Source organism: Stylophora pistillata, chromosome 2, assembly GCF_964205215.1.
Source record: "Stylophora pistillata chromosome 2, jaStyPist1.2, whole genome shotgun sequence".
In the NCBI taxonomy this organism is placed as follows: Eukaryota; Metazoa; Cnidaria; class Anthozoa; order Scleractinia; family Pocilloporidae; genus Stylophora; species Stylophora pistillata.
Window position 1 is genome coordinate 18,022,131 of NC_142520.1, and position 19,243 is coordinate 18,041,373.

Below are 19,243 nucleotides of genomic sequence, written 5' to 3' on the forward strand. Positions count from 1 at the left end.
GCGCCGGGGCCTGACGGGATTCTCAACTCTATTCTTAAGACCTTCGCTTTTGATTTGGCTCCCGCTATTGCCGACATTTACAACTCGTCATTAAGCGAGGGGTACCTCCCTCCCCTTCACAAGTCAGCGATTGTTCGCCCCCTGCCTAAGACGTCACCACCTATGAAAATAGAAGAGGACATCCGCCGCATCAGTCTTACTTGTCAAGTGGCCAAACTTTTAGAAGGGTTCACGCTCACCAGGATTCTCCCTTCCATACTAGCGAATATTGACGTCAAGCAGTTTGCGGTTGCTGGCAAAAGTACGGAACAATTCTTTTTTTACCTACTCCATTTGATTCTCGAAGGTCTCGATAAAGGGAACTGTGCTGTGAGATTGTTTTTCGCGGACTTTCGTAAGGGTTTTGACTTAGCAGACCATAAAATCCTCATAGAAAAACTATCAAAGTTCAATCTAGACGCCAGTTTGGTACGTTGGCTTGCGTGCTTCTTACAAGGTAGATCTCAGGTTACGCGCATAGGTACGGTCAGTTCTACTTCCCAAGCTTTGTGCGGTGGGATACCACAGGGTACCCGTTTAGGGCCTATTTTGTTTGTTTGCATGGTTAATGACCTGATGGCTTCCTGGGGCTTGCGTATCAAGTTTGTTGATGACTTAACTATCATGGAAATTCTTCCAAGAAATTCTCCTTCTGTGCTTAACTTCTTTGTGCATGACATCCAAAATTTTGCTAACATCAATAACATGCGCCTTAATCCTACTAAATGTAAGTGCATGACTGTTGACTTCCTTCAGTATAATAGTTACAAGGCTCCCCCGTCGTAACGGGGGGCGCTGTTATAGAAGATGTCTCGTCGTTCAAGCTCTTAGGCGTCAAATTGTCCAATGACCTCTCCTGGGGGACGCATGTTGACCACCTGCTGAAGAAGGCTAACAGACGGTTGTTTGCTTTAAGGCAGCTTCATACTTGAGTACGTCTCTACTGCATTTGCCAATTTACCGTGCTAATTATCTAAGACCTTAGAGTCAGTGCATAGGCGTGCTCTCGCCATTATTTAGCCTGGTCATTCGTACTCAGAGACCCAAATGCTAGCCGGTATTGAAACCCTTGATGCACGCCGTAATGCTGCCTGTGAATCCTTAATAAGTCTTATTTATAATGACAACCCCCTTTATACTCTAATGTATGCCGACGTTCGTAAATCTTCAGACCGCTACAATTTAAGACCAAATCGTACTCACTATCACTCAAAAAAGTCCACCGATCGTTTTAAGAACTTTGTGATAGTCAAATACTTGCCAGTTTAATCATACTGGTTTTTTTTGTAATAAACATTATTATCATCTAAGTATTATCATTTTTTATGTAATTGCTGTTTTTACTTGTATGTAGTTTAATGCATTTTGTACGGTTTTCCCCCTTTTTTCTCCTATAATTCTTGTTAATATTATAAACCTGTAATTCAGCATTCTCTGCAAGAGGTTTGAATAAACGATATTATTATTATTACAAGCAATGTTTTTTCGCAAGTTTTTATCGTCAAATGTTATTCCACTCATTTAGGCGGACAAAGGAATGGCAAAACTGAGAGGGTGAAATCGTACCTTGGTACATAGCATGGGGTTATACCAAGTTAATCCAACGAAGAACAAGGCTTCTTATTCCCAAAAATCCAATACAATTTTTGGACTACTCAAGACTACGAAATTTTAGGACCCCAAAGAAAAGTAACACAGAGGTCAAAATACACCATTCCTTGTCACGCAATTCGAGGTGAAAGATCAACAATGCGCACGTTCAAATGACGTCAGGCAGTTTTGGGGCGAGAAATCGTTTCTACACTCTGGATAGAAAGCCAATTTAGTTCAACTTTCGTTGTTTCTGTTGCTCAGGTTACCTGATATTTAACATGTTAGCGGTTATTTTCCAAACAAAACAAGCCAAAATGCAAAATCGTCCTGTGCGATACGGATACAATTTGAAACTGGTAATGAACCATAAAATCAATATGTTTGCCATATTTGCACTTTAATTTGAGTATTTTTCATGAATTTGTACATACCATGCATTAGCGCCAAACATGGATTGTGCATTGGCTTCACAAGTTACTGCCGTGAACTGCATCCTGCTGTTCTCGGATTGCATGACATACAGACCCACAAGTCCTGGGCCACAATTTTACAAACAATGGTATTCTTTCCTTATAATCCTTGCTCACTTTTACCAAATGTTAATTTCTCACGCACGTAATTTATAGTCATCTTTTATAGCCATCTTCTTATCCTCTCTTTTTTTGTGTGTTCAAACTGATGGAGTTCAAGAGAACGTGACGTTGTGTTACATGTACCGTATCTAGACAGGGATCAAATTTCAAGTACTTTTACTTAGCTCCAGGAGTTTTCCCCTTTTGTTCAGACCGAGTATTCGCCACGGAGGTGTTTTTTCTTAGTCAAAACAAAGTAAAACGTTGAGTTTAACCGCGAGTTTATTGAGTCGTTCTCAACAGATGGGTTCAGTGAGAGATCCAGTCTTTCCCAACAGTTACCTTTCTTTTGGAGAATTTTAAGCCATTCTTTTGAAAAAAGCAGTCTCCTCTTCAAAAAAGACAGAAGACATCTTTTAAGGAGAGAGAAGTTACATCCATTGACAACAAACACGCCGATCTTTTTTTCTTTTTAAGTTGAAGGATGCGTGAGTACTTTTCAGCACCACTGCAACGTGTAGTGGCGTATACAGTATGGCAAGTGTATAATATAGAGGAAAGGCACTCGGTTCTCGACGAGGCAAAGATGCTTTACATTGAAAAACATCAGGAATGATCTAGTGCACAGTCCAAATTGCCCCTTCTCAGATTTCAAAGTAAAGTGTTAAGGCGTTACCCCAGAGCTGGGCATTGCGATCTTCGAGAAAGACTGCCCGTCCACCGTGGCTAAGAAGAAGGCCTTCCTAGAAGAATTATTTAAAATAGGAAAACACACTGGATTCAAAGCAAATCTGTCACAGATGGCTCAAAATATGGGGCATGGAGATCATGAATGTGGAGCCGCATATCAGTCATTGTAGATAAATTCCTACCAGCCAAGCAAATGATGCTCGGTTGTCTAGAAAATAGGGTTTTCCTCCCGCAACTCTGATTCACGCTGCCGCAGAGATCGTCAGCGGCAGTTGGCCCGAAAAGTAAAGTCCCATTCAAAAATGGCAGCAAATAATAACAGCGCGAGCACATCAAACAAACTATGTTTAAGGCACTTCGGCATGGAGGATGAAACAGAGACCGGTGATCGGTTTTGGAATACCAACTCCGTATAGACTACGGGATGAGAGACCTTGATCCCTGTTGTGTTTCACGGTCTGTGAAACATTCGGATTCAACCACACGCACACAAAACAGATTCAACTCGACACTCGACCATGTGCTTTTAATTCCCCTAGTTCCTTTCGGGCGTACACAATTACATCATAGGTACTACAATCCCGTCTTAGAGGAACTTACGGGCAACAAGCTGGAACTTGTGTGTCCCTTGGTGGATGGCTTCCTAAAGGAAATCGGGTTCTCTATTAATGCAAAACTCGCTCGCTCTAAAATGACCGATCTCATGGTGCCCATCATTCTATCTATGCCATTTCAAATCTTTAAGCATATCTGGGTTTTAGTACAAGGCTACGGGGCAAGCGCAGAAACAACCAAGAACGGTGAGAAAATCACGCTCAATTTGCAAAAGGCTCGACACGGCAGAGAAAATTTAGTCTCCAGCGAGATTTAAGGGAGAGAATTTTCTCAAGATGCGGCACTTCGAGAAAATTCCTGGGGATGGTCGCGTGCTTCAAAGTTACAGCGGCAAGTCAATTGTTGCTGTCAGGCAAACTACCCCGCTTCAAATGATTTATTCAGTAAAACAACAAAGGGTAACGACCATATTTTACATGCAGCGCTATGATCGATAGCTCTGCAGCTCTACACAACATTCGCATTTTCTGTCTTATTATCTTAGTCTTTGCAATCAACACCTACAGGATTCCTGCTCGGTTATTCATCACCGGAGGCAAGGAAATTCTTTTAGCAAAAGGAACTACTCAATGGTAGTCCCAGGACTCTAGAAATACCGAAATCACAACGGTTACGTTCACGTTTTGGCTTCTGAAAGCTCGTTGTTGGCCGATAGCGTACCTATCTTAGACGAGTGGTTTCGTGGAGCAGTCAGTCAAAAAGGCTGATTTTTCTTTCTTCTGCCATAGAAGTGAAAGGCCATAGCCACTCAATATGAAAGAAAAAAAAAAAGGTTGGGAAGCATTATCCAATGTGAAATAAACGACTGAAAAGTGCTCTTTAGCTTGACGCATAAATCTGCTCAAGCTGTGAACCCGTCGTCACGTGACCTCTAACATAGCAACGGGAGGAATTTACATAGCAACCGGCCATCGTATTCATACAATTAATAAAATAATTCATTAATTAAACAAAAATGATTTTTACTTCTTTATATCTGCAACGATTACAAAAATTTCTGGGTGCAAATTCTAAAACTTATACTAAGCTTCTTTTTCCACACCAATATCTTAATCTTAAGCACAAAAGCTCATGAATATTATAGATAACGGAATAGTAAGAGAGTGTACGGCGTGTGAAACATGAAACATTTATGCACTTTTTTTTTTCAGAATCTATCATAACTGTACACCGTTTACCGTCCCCCGTTCAATTCTTAATTTTAAAAATCCCCGTGGTATAAGTCTTTCAGCAGCCATTTTGTTTTTGGTATTATCATTATTATTATTATTATTATTATTATTATTATTATTATTATTATTATTATTATTATTATTATCATTATTATACAGCGCCACAACAAACTTAGAGACTTAAAAGCTGAGCTTTTAGAAATTGTCTGCAAAGATGTGGAAATCGAACCCCAACACCAAGACACGGCAGGAGGGTAATTAAACAGTGGTTCCAACATGGCGCAAGATGCAAGGCTAGACATTCATGCTCGTGGTTTTTGGGAACACAATCGATCTACATTTAATTTCGATATTCGAGTTTGTCACCCAAACGCGGAATCGTACAGAAATCTGCAACCGCAGTAGATTTACCGTATGCATGAGAATGAGAAGAAACGTTCCTACTCAAGACGTGTTCTGGACATCGAACATGGTTCATTTTTACCCCTCTTGTGTTCACTTCGACTGGTGGAGTGGGCCAGGAATGTTTGACATATCACAGTCGCCAATTCCGTCGCGAACTAAGTTTTTGGGCAATTTTGGGTTTTTTCATTGTTCCACTCATTTAAGCGGACAAAGGAATGGCAAAATTGAGATGGTAAAATCGTACCTTGGTACATGGCATGGGGTTATACCAAGTTAATCCAGCGAAGAACAAGGCTTCTTATTCACAAAAATCCAATACAATTTTGGGGCTACTCAAGACTACTAAATTTAAAGACCCCAAAGAAAATTAACACAGAGGTCAAAACACGCCATTCCTTGTCACGCAATCCGAGGTGAAAAATCAACAGAGCGCACGTTTAAAAGACGTCCGGCAGTTTTGGGGCGAGAAATCGTTGCTGCACTCTGGATAGAAAGCTAATTTAGCTCAACTTTCGTTGTTTCTGTTGCCCAGGTTACCTGATATTTAAAACGTTAGCGGATATTTTCCAAAGAAAACAAGCCAAATGCAAAATCGTCCTGTACGATACGGATACAATTTGAAACTGATAATGAACCATAAAATCAATATGTTTATCATATTTAAACTTTAATTTGAGTATTTTTCATGAATTTGTACATACCATGCATTAGCGCCAAACATGGATTGTGCATTCGCTTCACAAGTTACTATGGTGAACTGCCCCCTGCTGTTCTCGGATTGCATCCAATGCACTGGCATTCTTTTCTTATAATTCTTGCTCACTTCTAACAAATGTTAATTATTCACGCGCTTTATTTATAGTCATTTTTTAAGGCCATCTTTTTATCCTCTCTTTCTTTTTGTTCAAACTGATGGGTTCAGAGAGAGATTCAGTCTTTCCCGACAGTTACTTTTCTTTTGGAGAATTCTAAGACATCCTTTTGTTTGACAAAAAGCAGTCTCCTCTTCAAGAAAAGACAGCAGACATCGTTTAAGAAGAGAAGTTGCATCCATTGCCAACAAACCCGCCGATCTTTTTTTCTTTTTAAGTTGAAGGGTGCGTGAGTACTTTTCAGCACCACTGCAATGTATTACTGCGTATACAGTACGGCAAGTGCATATTTACAGAGGAAAGGCACTCGCTTCTCGACAAGGCAAAGATGCCTTTGAAAAACATCAGGAAGGATCTAGTGCACACACCTTTATTTCCACCTCTGAGATTGCAGAGTAAATAATTCAGGCGTTGCCGCAGAGATGGGCATTGCGATCTTCGAGAAAGGCTTCCCATTTTATTGCTAAGCAGAAGGCCTTCCGAGAAGACAAATTTAAAATAGGAGAACGCACTGGAATCATAGCAGATCCGGCAGAGGTGGCTCAGGATATGGGGCATGGAAATCAGGAATATTGAGCCGCAGATCAGTCATTGTAGATGAATTCCTAGCACCCAAGCAAATGATGGTCAGTTGCCTAGGGTTTTCCTCCCGCAACTCTGATGCGCGCTGGCGGAGAAATCGTCAGCGGCAGTTGGCACGAAAAGTAAAGGCCTATTTAAAAGTGGCGGCAATAATAACAGCGCGAACACATCAAACAAACTATGTTTAAGGCATTTAGGCATAGAGGATGAGACAGAGAGAGGAGACCGGTTTTGGAATACCAAGATGAAGTTTTCTGCGGAGAAACAATGCGCAAGGAGGGTTCGTTTTGCAGAAAAGGAACCCAACTATGGGATGAGAGACTAAGAATGGTGAGAAAATCACGCTCAGTTTCCAAAGGCTCGACACAGCAGAGAAATTTGGTCTCCGGCGAGATTTAAGAGAGAGACTTTTCTCAAGAAGCAGCACTTCGAGTAAATTCCGGAGGATGGTCGCGTGGTTCAAAGTTACAGCGGCGAGTCAATTATTGTTGTCACGCAAACTACGCCTCTTCAAATTATTTATTCAGTAAAACATCAAAGGGTAACAACCTCATTTTACGTGCTGCGCTGTGATCGAGAAGGATTTGGAAAAGACTCAAATTTACAAAACCTATAGCATTTGAATACGATCTAGCTTAACAATTAATTAGGTAACAGCAAGACTTACTAATGTGTGGTAAGACCTTGTCACGAAACTTTCATATAGTAAAAGAATGACAACCCTGAATGTAATTTGAAACAAAGTTCTGAAGGAAATATGTTTATTAATACAAGCATATATTCTAAAATTTAATCTTTATATCCTGTAGAAAGAAATACACTGGAGTAAATAGATAAAAGTATGGTTTTACCTAAACATAGCAGCTAAAAGCTTGTTAATTATTTGACTAACAATGATGTCTGATTCATCTATGCAATTATCCTAGCAGTATAGAGAATTACTCCTTTTAAATACAAATTTCATTTATCTATGTATACTTCATCCTGCTCTTAAAACTGTCAAGCTGCAACCTTTTATAGCTTTTATTTAAGACAAATCCATTACTAAAACAAATGCATTGTGTCAACATAACAAGCAAAATGCTGAGTCATTAGTTATTAACCCTTTGACCCCTAACAGTGACCAGCATCTAATTTCTTCTTACAATATTAACCCCAAATTAAACATAAAGTCACAAGAATGAAGGAAATAATTACTAGCTAAAGAAGCTCTTGATTGTTAAACAAATTCTCCTTGTCAGCATCTTGAAAAATGTATTGAGAACAGTATGGAGAATATTCCTACTGTTGTTAGCATGTAAAGGGCTTAGTAGTCAAACCTTTATGTACAAAATTCCATAAATACAATAGAGCAGAATCCCTGCCTCTAAAATGGAAGTCTGTTAAAAAAAAAAAATAGTTTATTAACTTTTGTATGTAATATATCAGTGCATACCAAGTGATATCAGTGACAACTTACAACATAGCTAATTTAAATAATTTTGCATCAATTTTAATACTTTTCTTATTAAGTCGGCATATTACTCACATTACTGGTACACAGAATTTGTTGAGAGCTTAGTTATCATTCTCGTAGTAAGTGTGCCTTGTTGTGCACCAAATTGACCAAGAAAAATTCTCTTTACATCCAATATTTTGGGAGATTCAAACTGTTGAATAAAAAATAACTCAACTACCCTTCCCAAGCCAATGCACCTTGAAGGCACTTAGAATTTCCTTATTACCAGCAGTGCTTAATCCTCTGCTATGTAAAGCTTCCTTTAAACCAGGTACTGTCGTCAAAGTTAGATTGTTAACTACACTTCTTACCTCAGTGGCATTGCAGAACTTTAGATGAGACTACAGTGATAAGTTATATCTTACTGGGGACAAACTTGTCAACATTATCATCTGAGAACCTGAGCTTGGGTAACCTTAAGTGAAATCCAATACATTTAATGTTACATAGCAGCCAGACTTGTTTTTCAGTATTAATAAAATTAACTTTGTGTTTACAGACAATATTTATATATTTAAGTGGCACAGACTGTTTCAGTACATCTTCTGAATATTGATAATCATTAATGGCTCTCTCAGAAATACCCTGAAGAAACTGGCCCCTCATAGACTACTTTCATAAATGGCTGCCAGATTAATATTCTTTTGTTTAAATTTAAATTAGCCTTTCTGGCCTCGTTCTCCAGTACAAGATTCAAAAGAATACATTACCTCAAGCGAGGCCAGAATGGCTAATTTAAATTTAAACAAAAGAATATTAATCTGGCAGCCATTTATGAAAGTGGTCAATGGTTTCGTAGCTTGCATTGGCAGCCAAAAAAATCCCATGCCCCATCCAATAGCATACCTATCCTAGATAGACTGAAAAGAAAATTAAGAGGTGGAAACATCAATAAAACTGCATGGAAAGTCCCTTGAGAACTACCTAATACTCATGAATGCTTCACTACTTAGTACCAGCAGTTTCTGTAATTATTCTTCCCTGGTTACCTCACATATTTTACAAGACATTTGGGCTCCCATTTAAAGTTATCACAGGATGTCAGAATCACTGGTAAGCAGAATGGAAATCAGTTATATAGATTAAAAAAGGTAGACCAGATGGTTTCCCTGAATTTGAATGTTTTTGCAGTAAGCATCCTGATCTCTGCCGGGCGATTCGGACGCCTAGCATGTTGGTATATCTGCAGAGACAATACTTTTCTATTCACATTTTCATTCTGCAAGAGAAATAAGTCAATAAGAAAGAGTAAGCATAGCATTCCAAAAGTGCCAAAGCAATTGTGCAGAATTAACAACCGTATAAGTCTTTTAACCAATCAAGAATGGCTAGTTCCATGTGCATGTTGTAGGTGTCATCCCCATAATGGATCCACTTAGCAGCAAAAATGAGCAGCACTGAATGGAGAGATTCAATCCAGTATGTTTCCCTACACTGCAGAAGGTAACAGATTTTGAGTGGCTTTTACTGTAACTGGAACATGAATTTTTTGCAACTCTTTCAAGGCCTTTACTGCAACATCGTTAATTTGGAAAAGGCAAACTTTTTCATGCAAAGAAACAAAAACATACAGTAGCATGTGCCATTTAATTAGCCGCATGTAATCATATGCATGTCTATATATTGAGGTGCCCATAATGGCTTTCCTATATGCAGTTACACCTTCAGGTTTAGCTAAAAACCTTTTTCTCATTAGGTAGCCATTCTGCTTGCAACGTGACTCTGCATGGCAATTGACATGATTTCCCTCAGTCATAAAAAAAGAAAATTCTAGAAAAACAAATTAATAGATCAGTATTAATAATAGTAAGTATAATGCTTCTGGTTTTCCATTTTTACAGAAAATTGTGTAATCTTTGAATTCATGAATTATGCTTTGTCTTGTTAGAATTACATAACACAATGTGTTCATAACAACAAAAATTAATAATCATAATTTTGGTTTCATCAAATCGCTCTTTTAAAGGGGTAACCCGAGAAAAACTCCTTGCACCTTATGACTACTACACATTCTCTCAATAAATAGTCATTCAAATTACCCGATAATGGTCAGCAACAATCAGCAGGTTAGCCTGAAATTCTTGCTCACTGAGGGGACTGTTCTTCCTGCAGAAGTACACAAGAGAAATAAATAAACAAACAAAAAAAATAATTACTTTAGTCACACTATAAAGGATTTTTCTGTCCTCCATACTCATATTACATCAATGGTAGGATATTATTGAGGATGCAAATGTATCATACCTTGGGTCTCAGTTAGAAAAGTCAGCAGCTCTTTTGTCATAGGGACTTCACGGCTCACTGCTGTAGTTTCACTAGCCCTACTCCAGTTTACGACTCCTAAAACTTTTTCGGTTCTAAACAGAATCAGTAAAAATAAAAATATTTTTAGGAATAGCATTGAGTGTATCAAAGTTCAACATATCATACAAATAGTTCAAAAGCATCTTACGAGAAAGAAAGGGCTGAAGCAGTTGTTTGTGCTGCTGATCTACTCAAATCATGCCTTGCATCTGTAATAACACACTACAGGAAGAAACAGTAGATATCAAAACATAACATTGAACACCTTTCTGTACTCACATATTTCTTAGGGTTTACAACTTGATATCAGATATTGTATGCTTAGATGTGCTAGTCAGCAGAACTTTGCAGAAGTCTACTAGATCCCATGCATCAAACTGACTGCTTGCAGAGATCCTGGCTTGCAAAAAGGAATAATAGACTGTTGAAGTAATTAAAAAAAAAGGTATTTTAGAATTCAGGTAAGAGAGAAACCAAATAAAAAACTGCTCAGTCCATTTGAGGTATTTTGATAGAGAGATCATCATTTGCCTTCTTGTTGACAGCCATTTGCTTGCAAGAAGAAATACAACATGATTTTAGGAGCATTAGAGAAAGTGCATTGCTAACCTGCGTGAAAGGTTTTTTCTCCCTCTCACCCAATGTTGGCTGCTTCAGAGAAACTTGTGTACTGTGTCTCTGTCACGCCACAAAACAATACTCCATGAATCAATCTATGAAAAAGAGAGGCAGATAAGTGACCAGGTACAACAAAACTCAAGAATACTGAGAGAGCGAATTTCAGAAAATTTCCAGCTGAAAACGAAAAGGTACTTACCTCAAATTTACATAGTACTTTGGAGGAGATCCTCCCATGATAGAGGAGGAGAGCCACTTGAATGAATCTCCACATACACATGAAATTGTTACGGACACAACATGGCTTTGTTGATTAAAGATTTGTAAATCGCAATCGATGAGTTTTCCATAATAACAGCGTGCGGTGGAGAGAGTGTTTCAAAAAAAAGAATACAGAGTTCGCAGAGCTCCCCCGCTGCAGAGATATATGGGGTCGTTCTCTGCTGAAGGCGCAGTGATCTGCATTCTTTGTGGTGTATGTTCTGCATGTGGAGGGGAAATTGGAGAAACAAGATCAGAGAAAGGCAAAGAAATACGCGAATATGGAGTGGAAGACGCTGAAGGAAAAGAAAACCGTGTGGCCGAGATGGTGTTGAAACAAGAGAGGGGTCCGGACTAGCTGTGCTTCCAGTTGATGATAAGCTCAGTTGGCTCCATGCAAGTCCTTTCCTCTCTATTTTCTCCTTAAAAGCTAACAGAAGAGCCTCCATCAGATCCGCATCATGTGTACTTGAGGTGGCTTTTGTTAGATTTAACGCGCCTTTTGCCATTTTGACGCGGTCTTTAATGCCAAGAAGTATGCTCTCTTGAGTTCGAGGAAGCTCTCTGTTGAAAGATAACGAGAGACCTCGACCTGTTGGACGCTTTTTCTTGGGCATATGTGGGTTATTTCCGTCAGCCATAACGCAAATATTCCACAATAAATATTTTTCGAGCAGAGACAGCTACGAATGTTGCCGAACAACCACTAGAGTTGTGAAATTCTGGCTGCTAATCGCACTTGCTTGTGAAATTATTCATTCTTTAGAGGTATTGCCACAGATAATATTGCGCATGCAATATTTATGACACCGCTAGATTCAATGGGAATAATCTGAAGGCTCAGCCAGCAGATGGGTGTAAGGGGCTACGGGATGCAAGCTGAAGTTATACGGCGCGAATTTTGAAAAGACAACTGTACGACTGCATAGTCGACTGTAGATCGCACTTTGAACGGCCGAACGATGTGTTGGTGCCAAATAAAATCCAAATAAGCTAAATTATGGGAATGAGAGTCAACAAGACTCAATATCTTCTAATTTTTTTACCCAAAATAATACTTTTACTGCGTCTTCCAAGCACACCGTTTCACGTATGGTTAGACCGTTGGTCGTAATATTGGATGATTCTTTCATTTGAGCTAATATCATGGGGCGGAGCCAACCTATTTGTAGCGCACCCTCGTGTTTAAACCTGCTCAAGCCGTGAACGAGTCGTCAAGTGACCTCTAAGATAGTAACGGGAGGAATTTACATGGCAACCGGCCATCGTATTTATATAATTAATTAATTATAATTAGTTAATAAATTAGCGATATTTCCGGGTGCAGATTCTGAAAACTGTTCCAATCTTTTTATTTTTTTTTCACACCAATATCTTTTAAGCACAAAAGCTCACGAATAAAATAGATACCGGGATAGTACGAGAGTGCAAGGTGCGGGAAATATGAAACATTTATGCATTTTTTTTTTTTCAGAATTTATCATAATTGTACACCGTTTACCGTCCCTCATTCAATTCTTCATTTTAAAAATCCCTGTGCTATTTGGTAAATAAAGCTCTTCTGGCCGGCGGCTGGTATGTCGGCTGATAATGTCCGCGGCTGAGAGATTGTCCGAAAAATGAATGTTTAGCCGAGAAGCGAAGTTTCGAGGGCAAATATCAAATTTTGAGGATAATCTCTTAGCCAAGGACATTATCATGACATACCAGCAAGGCAGAACGGGGTTTATTTATTTTTCAACCCTCCCATTTATTTTCCTTTCATTTTTGAGCAGGAGAGTGCAGGCGCGAGCCTGTGTTCACGAAGGGTAATGCTCCGCAGCTTTTTAATCTCTTTCGTCACCTGATTCTGTGACTATGCTTTCGGGAATTAAGATATTGTTTGGATCTAACAATTGTCAAAGGACTTCGACTTAGACCTCAATGCATTTCTCCAGAGAAATGCTTGATCTGAAAATCACTGGAGAAATTATTTATGTTAAAAAACAGAAAGTTTTGATATCTTCCTACCAAAAGTCAACCGTCAACGATCTAGAATTAAACAAACAACCATCAAAATCGAGAACGATTCATCGTAAATTGTCAAAGTTAATATCGTCTCCCCACTCCCCCCCCCCCTCTTAAGTAGAACACTTTGATAAAATTTGTCACCCAAAGAAAAACTCGGTAAAATATTTCCATTTGAACTACAAAGACGATAGGATTCCACAGAACTTGGTTGTCTATAAAGATGCAAAGTAATAAAGTTTACCTAAGTCAATTACGGGTCAAGCAATCATAAATCCTTAGGGAAAAATAAGGCGAGGTCAACAGGTATCCGGAAAGGATACGATATCCTTATCCGGAAATCGGATACTTTGGAAATGAATACTGCTCTTAAAGGCTCCAAGTTTAGTATCAATATTGCTTTTTAACTTGTCAAAGATTCGATCTACAAGATCGGCGATAACTTCTGAACCGTAAGAGCTTCTCCGCGGGATTATTCGAAAGTGCTCAACTCCAGATGTATCGCCAGCAGCTGGGTTCATATTACAAGGGTAGAAATTATCGTAACCGTATGCACTATCTTAAATCTGCAAACTTGGGGTGAACACTCTTCCACATGACCTCTATAGCTACTTGGTCAAATTACGAATAATTAATCATTATTAGAATGTGTAATAAATTCTCGTTAGGAAGTACAAGGAAATACTCTTACATAAATGTGCCCTCCGACCAAAGGAAAATCTATATTCTAGATACATGTAGGCCTGAAATAAAATTCACTGTAGTTTCAGTACTTTCCGGACTGATATATCAAGGAGATATCATACAAAAGTTAACAGAAAAATCATTCTTGCTGCAAATGTTTCTTTTTTAGGCTAGAATTGAATCTCGATTCCTGGCTTGATACACGCATATGCGATAGACCGTCCAACAAAGAGTCTTTCTCTCCTTCTTTTTTATCCTATTCTTTGGAGCGTTCTTATATCAAAGCGGAGAACTGGAATCTATACTTGAAGAAATTACCAAAGTATTGTGCGAATAAAGTGTAGTACACTGCGGTTAAATTGAAAAGCGTTTACTCGCCTCCGTTACACACTTACTCTTAACCAAAAAACGAACTGCATATCCTAGAATAGATTAAATAAATGCGATATATATGCATGCAAATCCGTAGGTCCTGAGTCCATTACAAGTTGTTGCTTACTGTTGCTCGCGGATCGTGATTACTTTATCGAGAATTACGATCTAGACTTGTCTTTTATTCCAAAAAGGATCATGATTACACGGTGTCTTATCCTGGACTAAAACTCTAGCTATAATTTTCTATCTAAAAAGCACTAACTAAACACGGCGACGTCAATCCAACCAAACTATCAAGAGAGCAAACAGCGATAAGTAAAGTAACCAGATCATTCAGCTTAAATGAAAACCCCGAAAACTTCTAAAAGTTCTAAATTAAGGGATAACAAATTGGCGCAAACGAAATGTCAAAACAAAAATATATTATCAACACACCGACACTGTAATGTATTCACAGGTTCTACCTAATCTAGCTTCAGTCATCGTTACCACGCGCTGGTCTTTGGCTGGCCCATAATGGCATTTGTAAATTAATTGACAAAATTACAAAAACTGCGAAAAATTTATCTCTCCTTACATTTCATGATCGCAAAGAAAAAGCTTCCTTTCCACATGGTTAGGCTTTTAATTTTGCATTACTGCGCAGCACCTTATTACGAAAAATTGATACACTGTTTCAAATGCTCCTTGACAAAACGACTGTCTTCTCAGTTCATTTCTTAATGGTAAAGGAAATGCCACCAAAGAAAGCACGAACACCCTGTGGATTCTCAGAAATAGGATTGGCCAATGGCTAATACATGTTACATGGATGGATGTCTGATATATCGGCTCCGCGCGATCAACGAAATGTAATAATGCAGTGGACATGTTTGGCTCAAAATATGAATCTCTTGCAGTATCAGTAGCTTTGCTTCTTACCCAAAACATTTCTCACCATTTGAAGGTATTGATGATAACGATAATGCATTTATATCAGCAATGCAGCTGAACGCTCGTTACACAAACTAACTGCCATAATTTGTTGACAGGGACCTGGAGATCAACCAGTTGGAGGACTTACCAAAAGAGATATTCATGAACAATGCTAACCTACAGGACCTGTGAGTCAAAAATGAAGCCTATTCCTCCTAATTTTAATCCTACAGGCAATGTAAAAGGACAATACACAGGGAAAACGAAAGTGTTGAAGAGATAGTTGTAACAGTTACTACACTGAAATGATCAGACATATTCACCAAAGTTAAAAAAAGAGATTACTATTGTTTAAAATAGAATATTGATAGATAAGGTCACACTTTGCAGTCTTCAATCAGACCATCCTTATGATACATGTATATCAACCCAGTCCACAGAGTCTTAGCCTAGTTACCCTTCGAGTTTTAGGTTGGGAGGAAGGAGGCGGGTTATGGAAAGTTGCGTAGCCACTGGAGGCTTATTTCTTTCATCCTAGGGGGGAGGAAACTCGTCCACTTCCGCTTGATTCTGCCGGCGTAAACTCACTAGCGTCCTTTACGCGGTAATTAGCTTTACGGGTTACCAGGCTAAGAAATGAAATGAATGATAATCTTCTTTCTGCTGTGGATTCAAAGTATTTTTTAGGGAGCATGGGCGGAAGGTTGAAAGGAAAAGAGGCTGTAGCCCAATATCCCTACCAATAAAAAATGAATTACGCTAACGAATAACGCTTCAGATATATTGTGACGAAATATATACGTAAGAACTATTTGAGACTTTAAATTCTACAAGAACAAAGGTGACTATGGTAAAAAGAGAATCAATTTAAATCAAATAAACCTATCTGAGACTCGCATGAGAAGAATATAATTAGTAATATAAGAGATATTGTTTAATAATATTTTCATTTCTCAACTTAAAGTCAGCCTAAGTACATATAATCAGGAACAATGACACTTACAGCGTATATATCTAGTAGAATATCATCAAATGTTACAACTTTCATATTATATTAGAGCCATGATACCGCGTGGAATATTTTGTTTTGGTTACAATGCGAACAATTTTTCGAATAATATTTCCTTACTTGCTAAAAAAAATATTTAAAGTGATGACCGAAAAAAATACAGCGTGAGAAGATTAGTTGTTTTTGGTATCGGAGTTTTCAGAGGACACGGAAAAAAAGATAACCAATCATTTGGCTCGAGAAACTCGTATGGGGTGGAGGAGGGGAGTTTTGCGGTTGGCAGAGCAGAAAAAGGTGACTTGTTTTCCAAAAATAATGCAACATAGTGGCCCCGATAATGCTTGGGCAAAAGAAACGATAGTAGGCAATAAGAAAGCTTCTTGATTACACTTTTTTCAGACTCTTAACTTACAGTGTAAGAAGAACTTGGTTACCTTGTTTCCTTTTATTATAAGTCATTTTGTTGTATTCCAAGCCTTTTACTTTTAAGTTTTAATTTTGCGCGGGGCGATAGAAACATTCAACCTATTAAAAAGGTGTTTGATATTGAACCAGAAATATTTTGTTTAGATTCAGGCGTGAATTCAAAGAAAATTGTTTGGAGTCTTTCTTAATATTGGTGTAAGAGGAACAAGTCAAATCCCACCTTCAAAACAGACATTTGAATGCGTGGGTTATATTGGATATTTCATGTATATCATTGCTTATGTCCCAATAAAGCCGCACTAAAACATAGACTAAGAAACTTTCTCTAAAACATGCATTGTATTCGTTCGCAAAAATGGATTATCAAAGAATAATTTGTAAGGAAATTTGTTAGACCCTTCTCCTCTTCTTTAAGTAGTCTCTTTATCAAGTCAAGAATGTTCTATGTAGTTCAGTGTTCAAGGCTGTGTTTCAGACTTCTACTGTTTATTCTTCTTTACACGAACGAACGAATGAAAAAAAACAAACAAACAAACAACCAAATAAAAAAAACACAAAAAGCAAAAAAACAAAAAACAACCTGGTGACACCTATAGTGACAATTCATTTTAAATGAGCCAGTCAATTGAATTTACAGTGCAATCACGGTAAACATTGTTACGGTCTACGCGAAATTTAGAAATTTTGTTGATCTGAAAAAAATGTTCAAGACTTTGGAGGTACGAATCCAGTGCACTAGTCCTTCCTAAATCCAGACCCCATATGCTAGTGTCTCTGAACCACGTTTCTTTATCTCAATTAAGTAACAAAATACCAGTGGTGAACACCTCAGCTCTTTTCTATGCACATTATCAAAAAATACAGGACGGTGTTAGATAACTCACGAACCCCCACGGATTCTCTAAGACCTTTATAGAGGACATCCGGTTCCTTATAACCGTACTTGAATTTTATCATTTACTGTTGTTTATATTTCTGTTAAACTGGATTAAGGAATGCGCTAGAGTTAGAGTGCAATAGGGTCTGGTGTGTTATTTCCATTTTGTCCTTTTTCGAAGTCTTTTAGTTGAAAATTGTTTTTAAAATCTAATAGAAATATTTTGTGGATGAGAAAAGTGTACAACATTGAACAGGGAGAAGCTCCTTTTTTTCAGAAATTTGAGGTGATAACTTCGGATATAAATACAAAGAAAGTAATAAAAATTTAATAGCATCATTCTAAACAAACTTTTACATGGTGAGCGCCGGACTTTGGCCGAATTTGTTCGTAGATCAAATTAAACTTAATTACTTAAGAGCGGCGCTCCGTAAATAGCGCCTGGAGGTGTGCAATATGAAAAAATTGAAAATCCCCTAGCTTTGGCAGAATATACGTCTGGATGAATTCTTTTTAGACAAAAAACTTTAAGTTCCATTGCATTTTGATTTTACGCGAACGGCGGTAAAATCGATTTGGTGGCACTCGTGTCAGCTTCACTAGGTCTAGTTAACCAACAACTTGAACGTCGGTGGAGAATAAACGAAACGATAAATGTGACCAACGATTTTCTCAATGGAAAGAACACGTATTTACAAACGTCCGTCGCGAACTAAGTTTTTGGGCAATTTTTGTTTTTCTTCATTATTCCACTCATTTAGGTGGACAAAGAAATGGCAAAATTGAGAGGGTCAAATCGCACCTTGGTACATGGCATGGGGTTATACCAAGTTAATCCAGCGAAGGACAAGGCTTCTTATTCACAAAAATCCAATACAATTTTTGGGCTACTCAGGACTACAAAATTTTAGGACCCCAAATAAAACTGACACAGAGGTCAAAATACGCTATTCCTTGTCACGCAATTGGAAGTGAAAAATCAAAAATGCGCACGTTGAAAAGACACCAGGCCGTTTTGGGGCGAAAAATCGTTTCTACACTGGATAGAAAGCTAATTTAGTTCAACTTTCGTCGTTTCTGTTGCTCAGGTTACCTGATATTCAAAATGTTAGCGGTTAGTTTACAAACAAAACAAGCCAAAATGCAAAAGCGTCCTGTACGATACGGATACAATTTGAAACTGGTAACAAACCATAAAATCAATATATTTGCCATATTTACACTTTAATATGAGTATTGTTAATGAATTTGTACATAACATACATTAGCGCCAAACATAGATTGCGCATTCGCTTCACGAAATGCTGTCGTGAATTGCCTTCTGCTTCTCTCGGATTACACGACATGCGGACCCTCATGTCCTGGGCCACAATTGCAAAGCACACGTCAGTTACCCCAAACACTTGCATTCTTTCCTCATAATTCTTGCTCACTTTTACCAAATGTTAATTTTTCATGCGCGTTATTTATAGTCCTTTTTTATGGCCATCTTTTTATCCTCTCTCTTTCTTTTGTTCAAACTGATGGGCTCAGAGAGGGATTCAGTCTTTCCCGACAGTGACTTTTATTATGGAGAATTCTAAGACATCCTCTTGTTTGACAAAAAGCAGTCTCTTCTTCAAGAAAGACAGAAGACATCGTTTAAGAAGGGAAGTTGCATCCATTGCCAACAAACACGCCGATCTTTTTTTCTTTTTAAGTTTAAGGATGCTTGAGTACTTTTCAGCAC

General features: G+C 38.2%; 1 protein-coding gene and 2 pseudogenes across 2 annotated transcripts; 2 read left to right on the top strand and 1 right to left on the bottom strand.

The window, feature by feature from the left end:
- The window catches only part of LOC148737496 (uncharacterized), a 221,608-nt pseudogene that overhangs the window by 189,282 nt on the left and 13,083 nt on the right, over window positions 1–19,243 (top strand).
- On the top strand, window positions 3,319–3,946 carry LOC148737506 (uncharacterized). The gene is given in 2 exon segments (XM_088747806.1): window positions 3,319–3,720; window positions 3,722–3,946. Coding segments are annotated over 2 exon segments (627 nt in total).
- On the bottom strand, window positions 9,329–11,980 carry LOC148737507 (uncharacterized; annotated as a pseudogene). The gene is made up of 6 exons (XR_015996310.1): window positions 11,160–11,980; window positions 10,952–11,055; window positions 10,702–10,763; window positions 10,491–10,564; window positions 10,078–10,144; window positions 9,329–9,472 (listed from the first exon to the last, which is right to left on the bottom strand). The product of XR_015996310.1 is annotated as an uncharacterized LOC148737507 (transcript).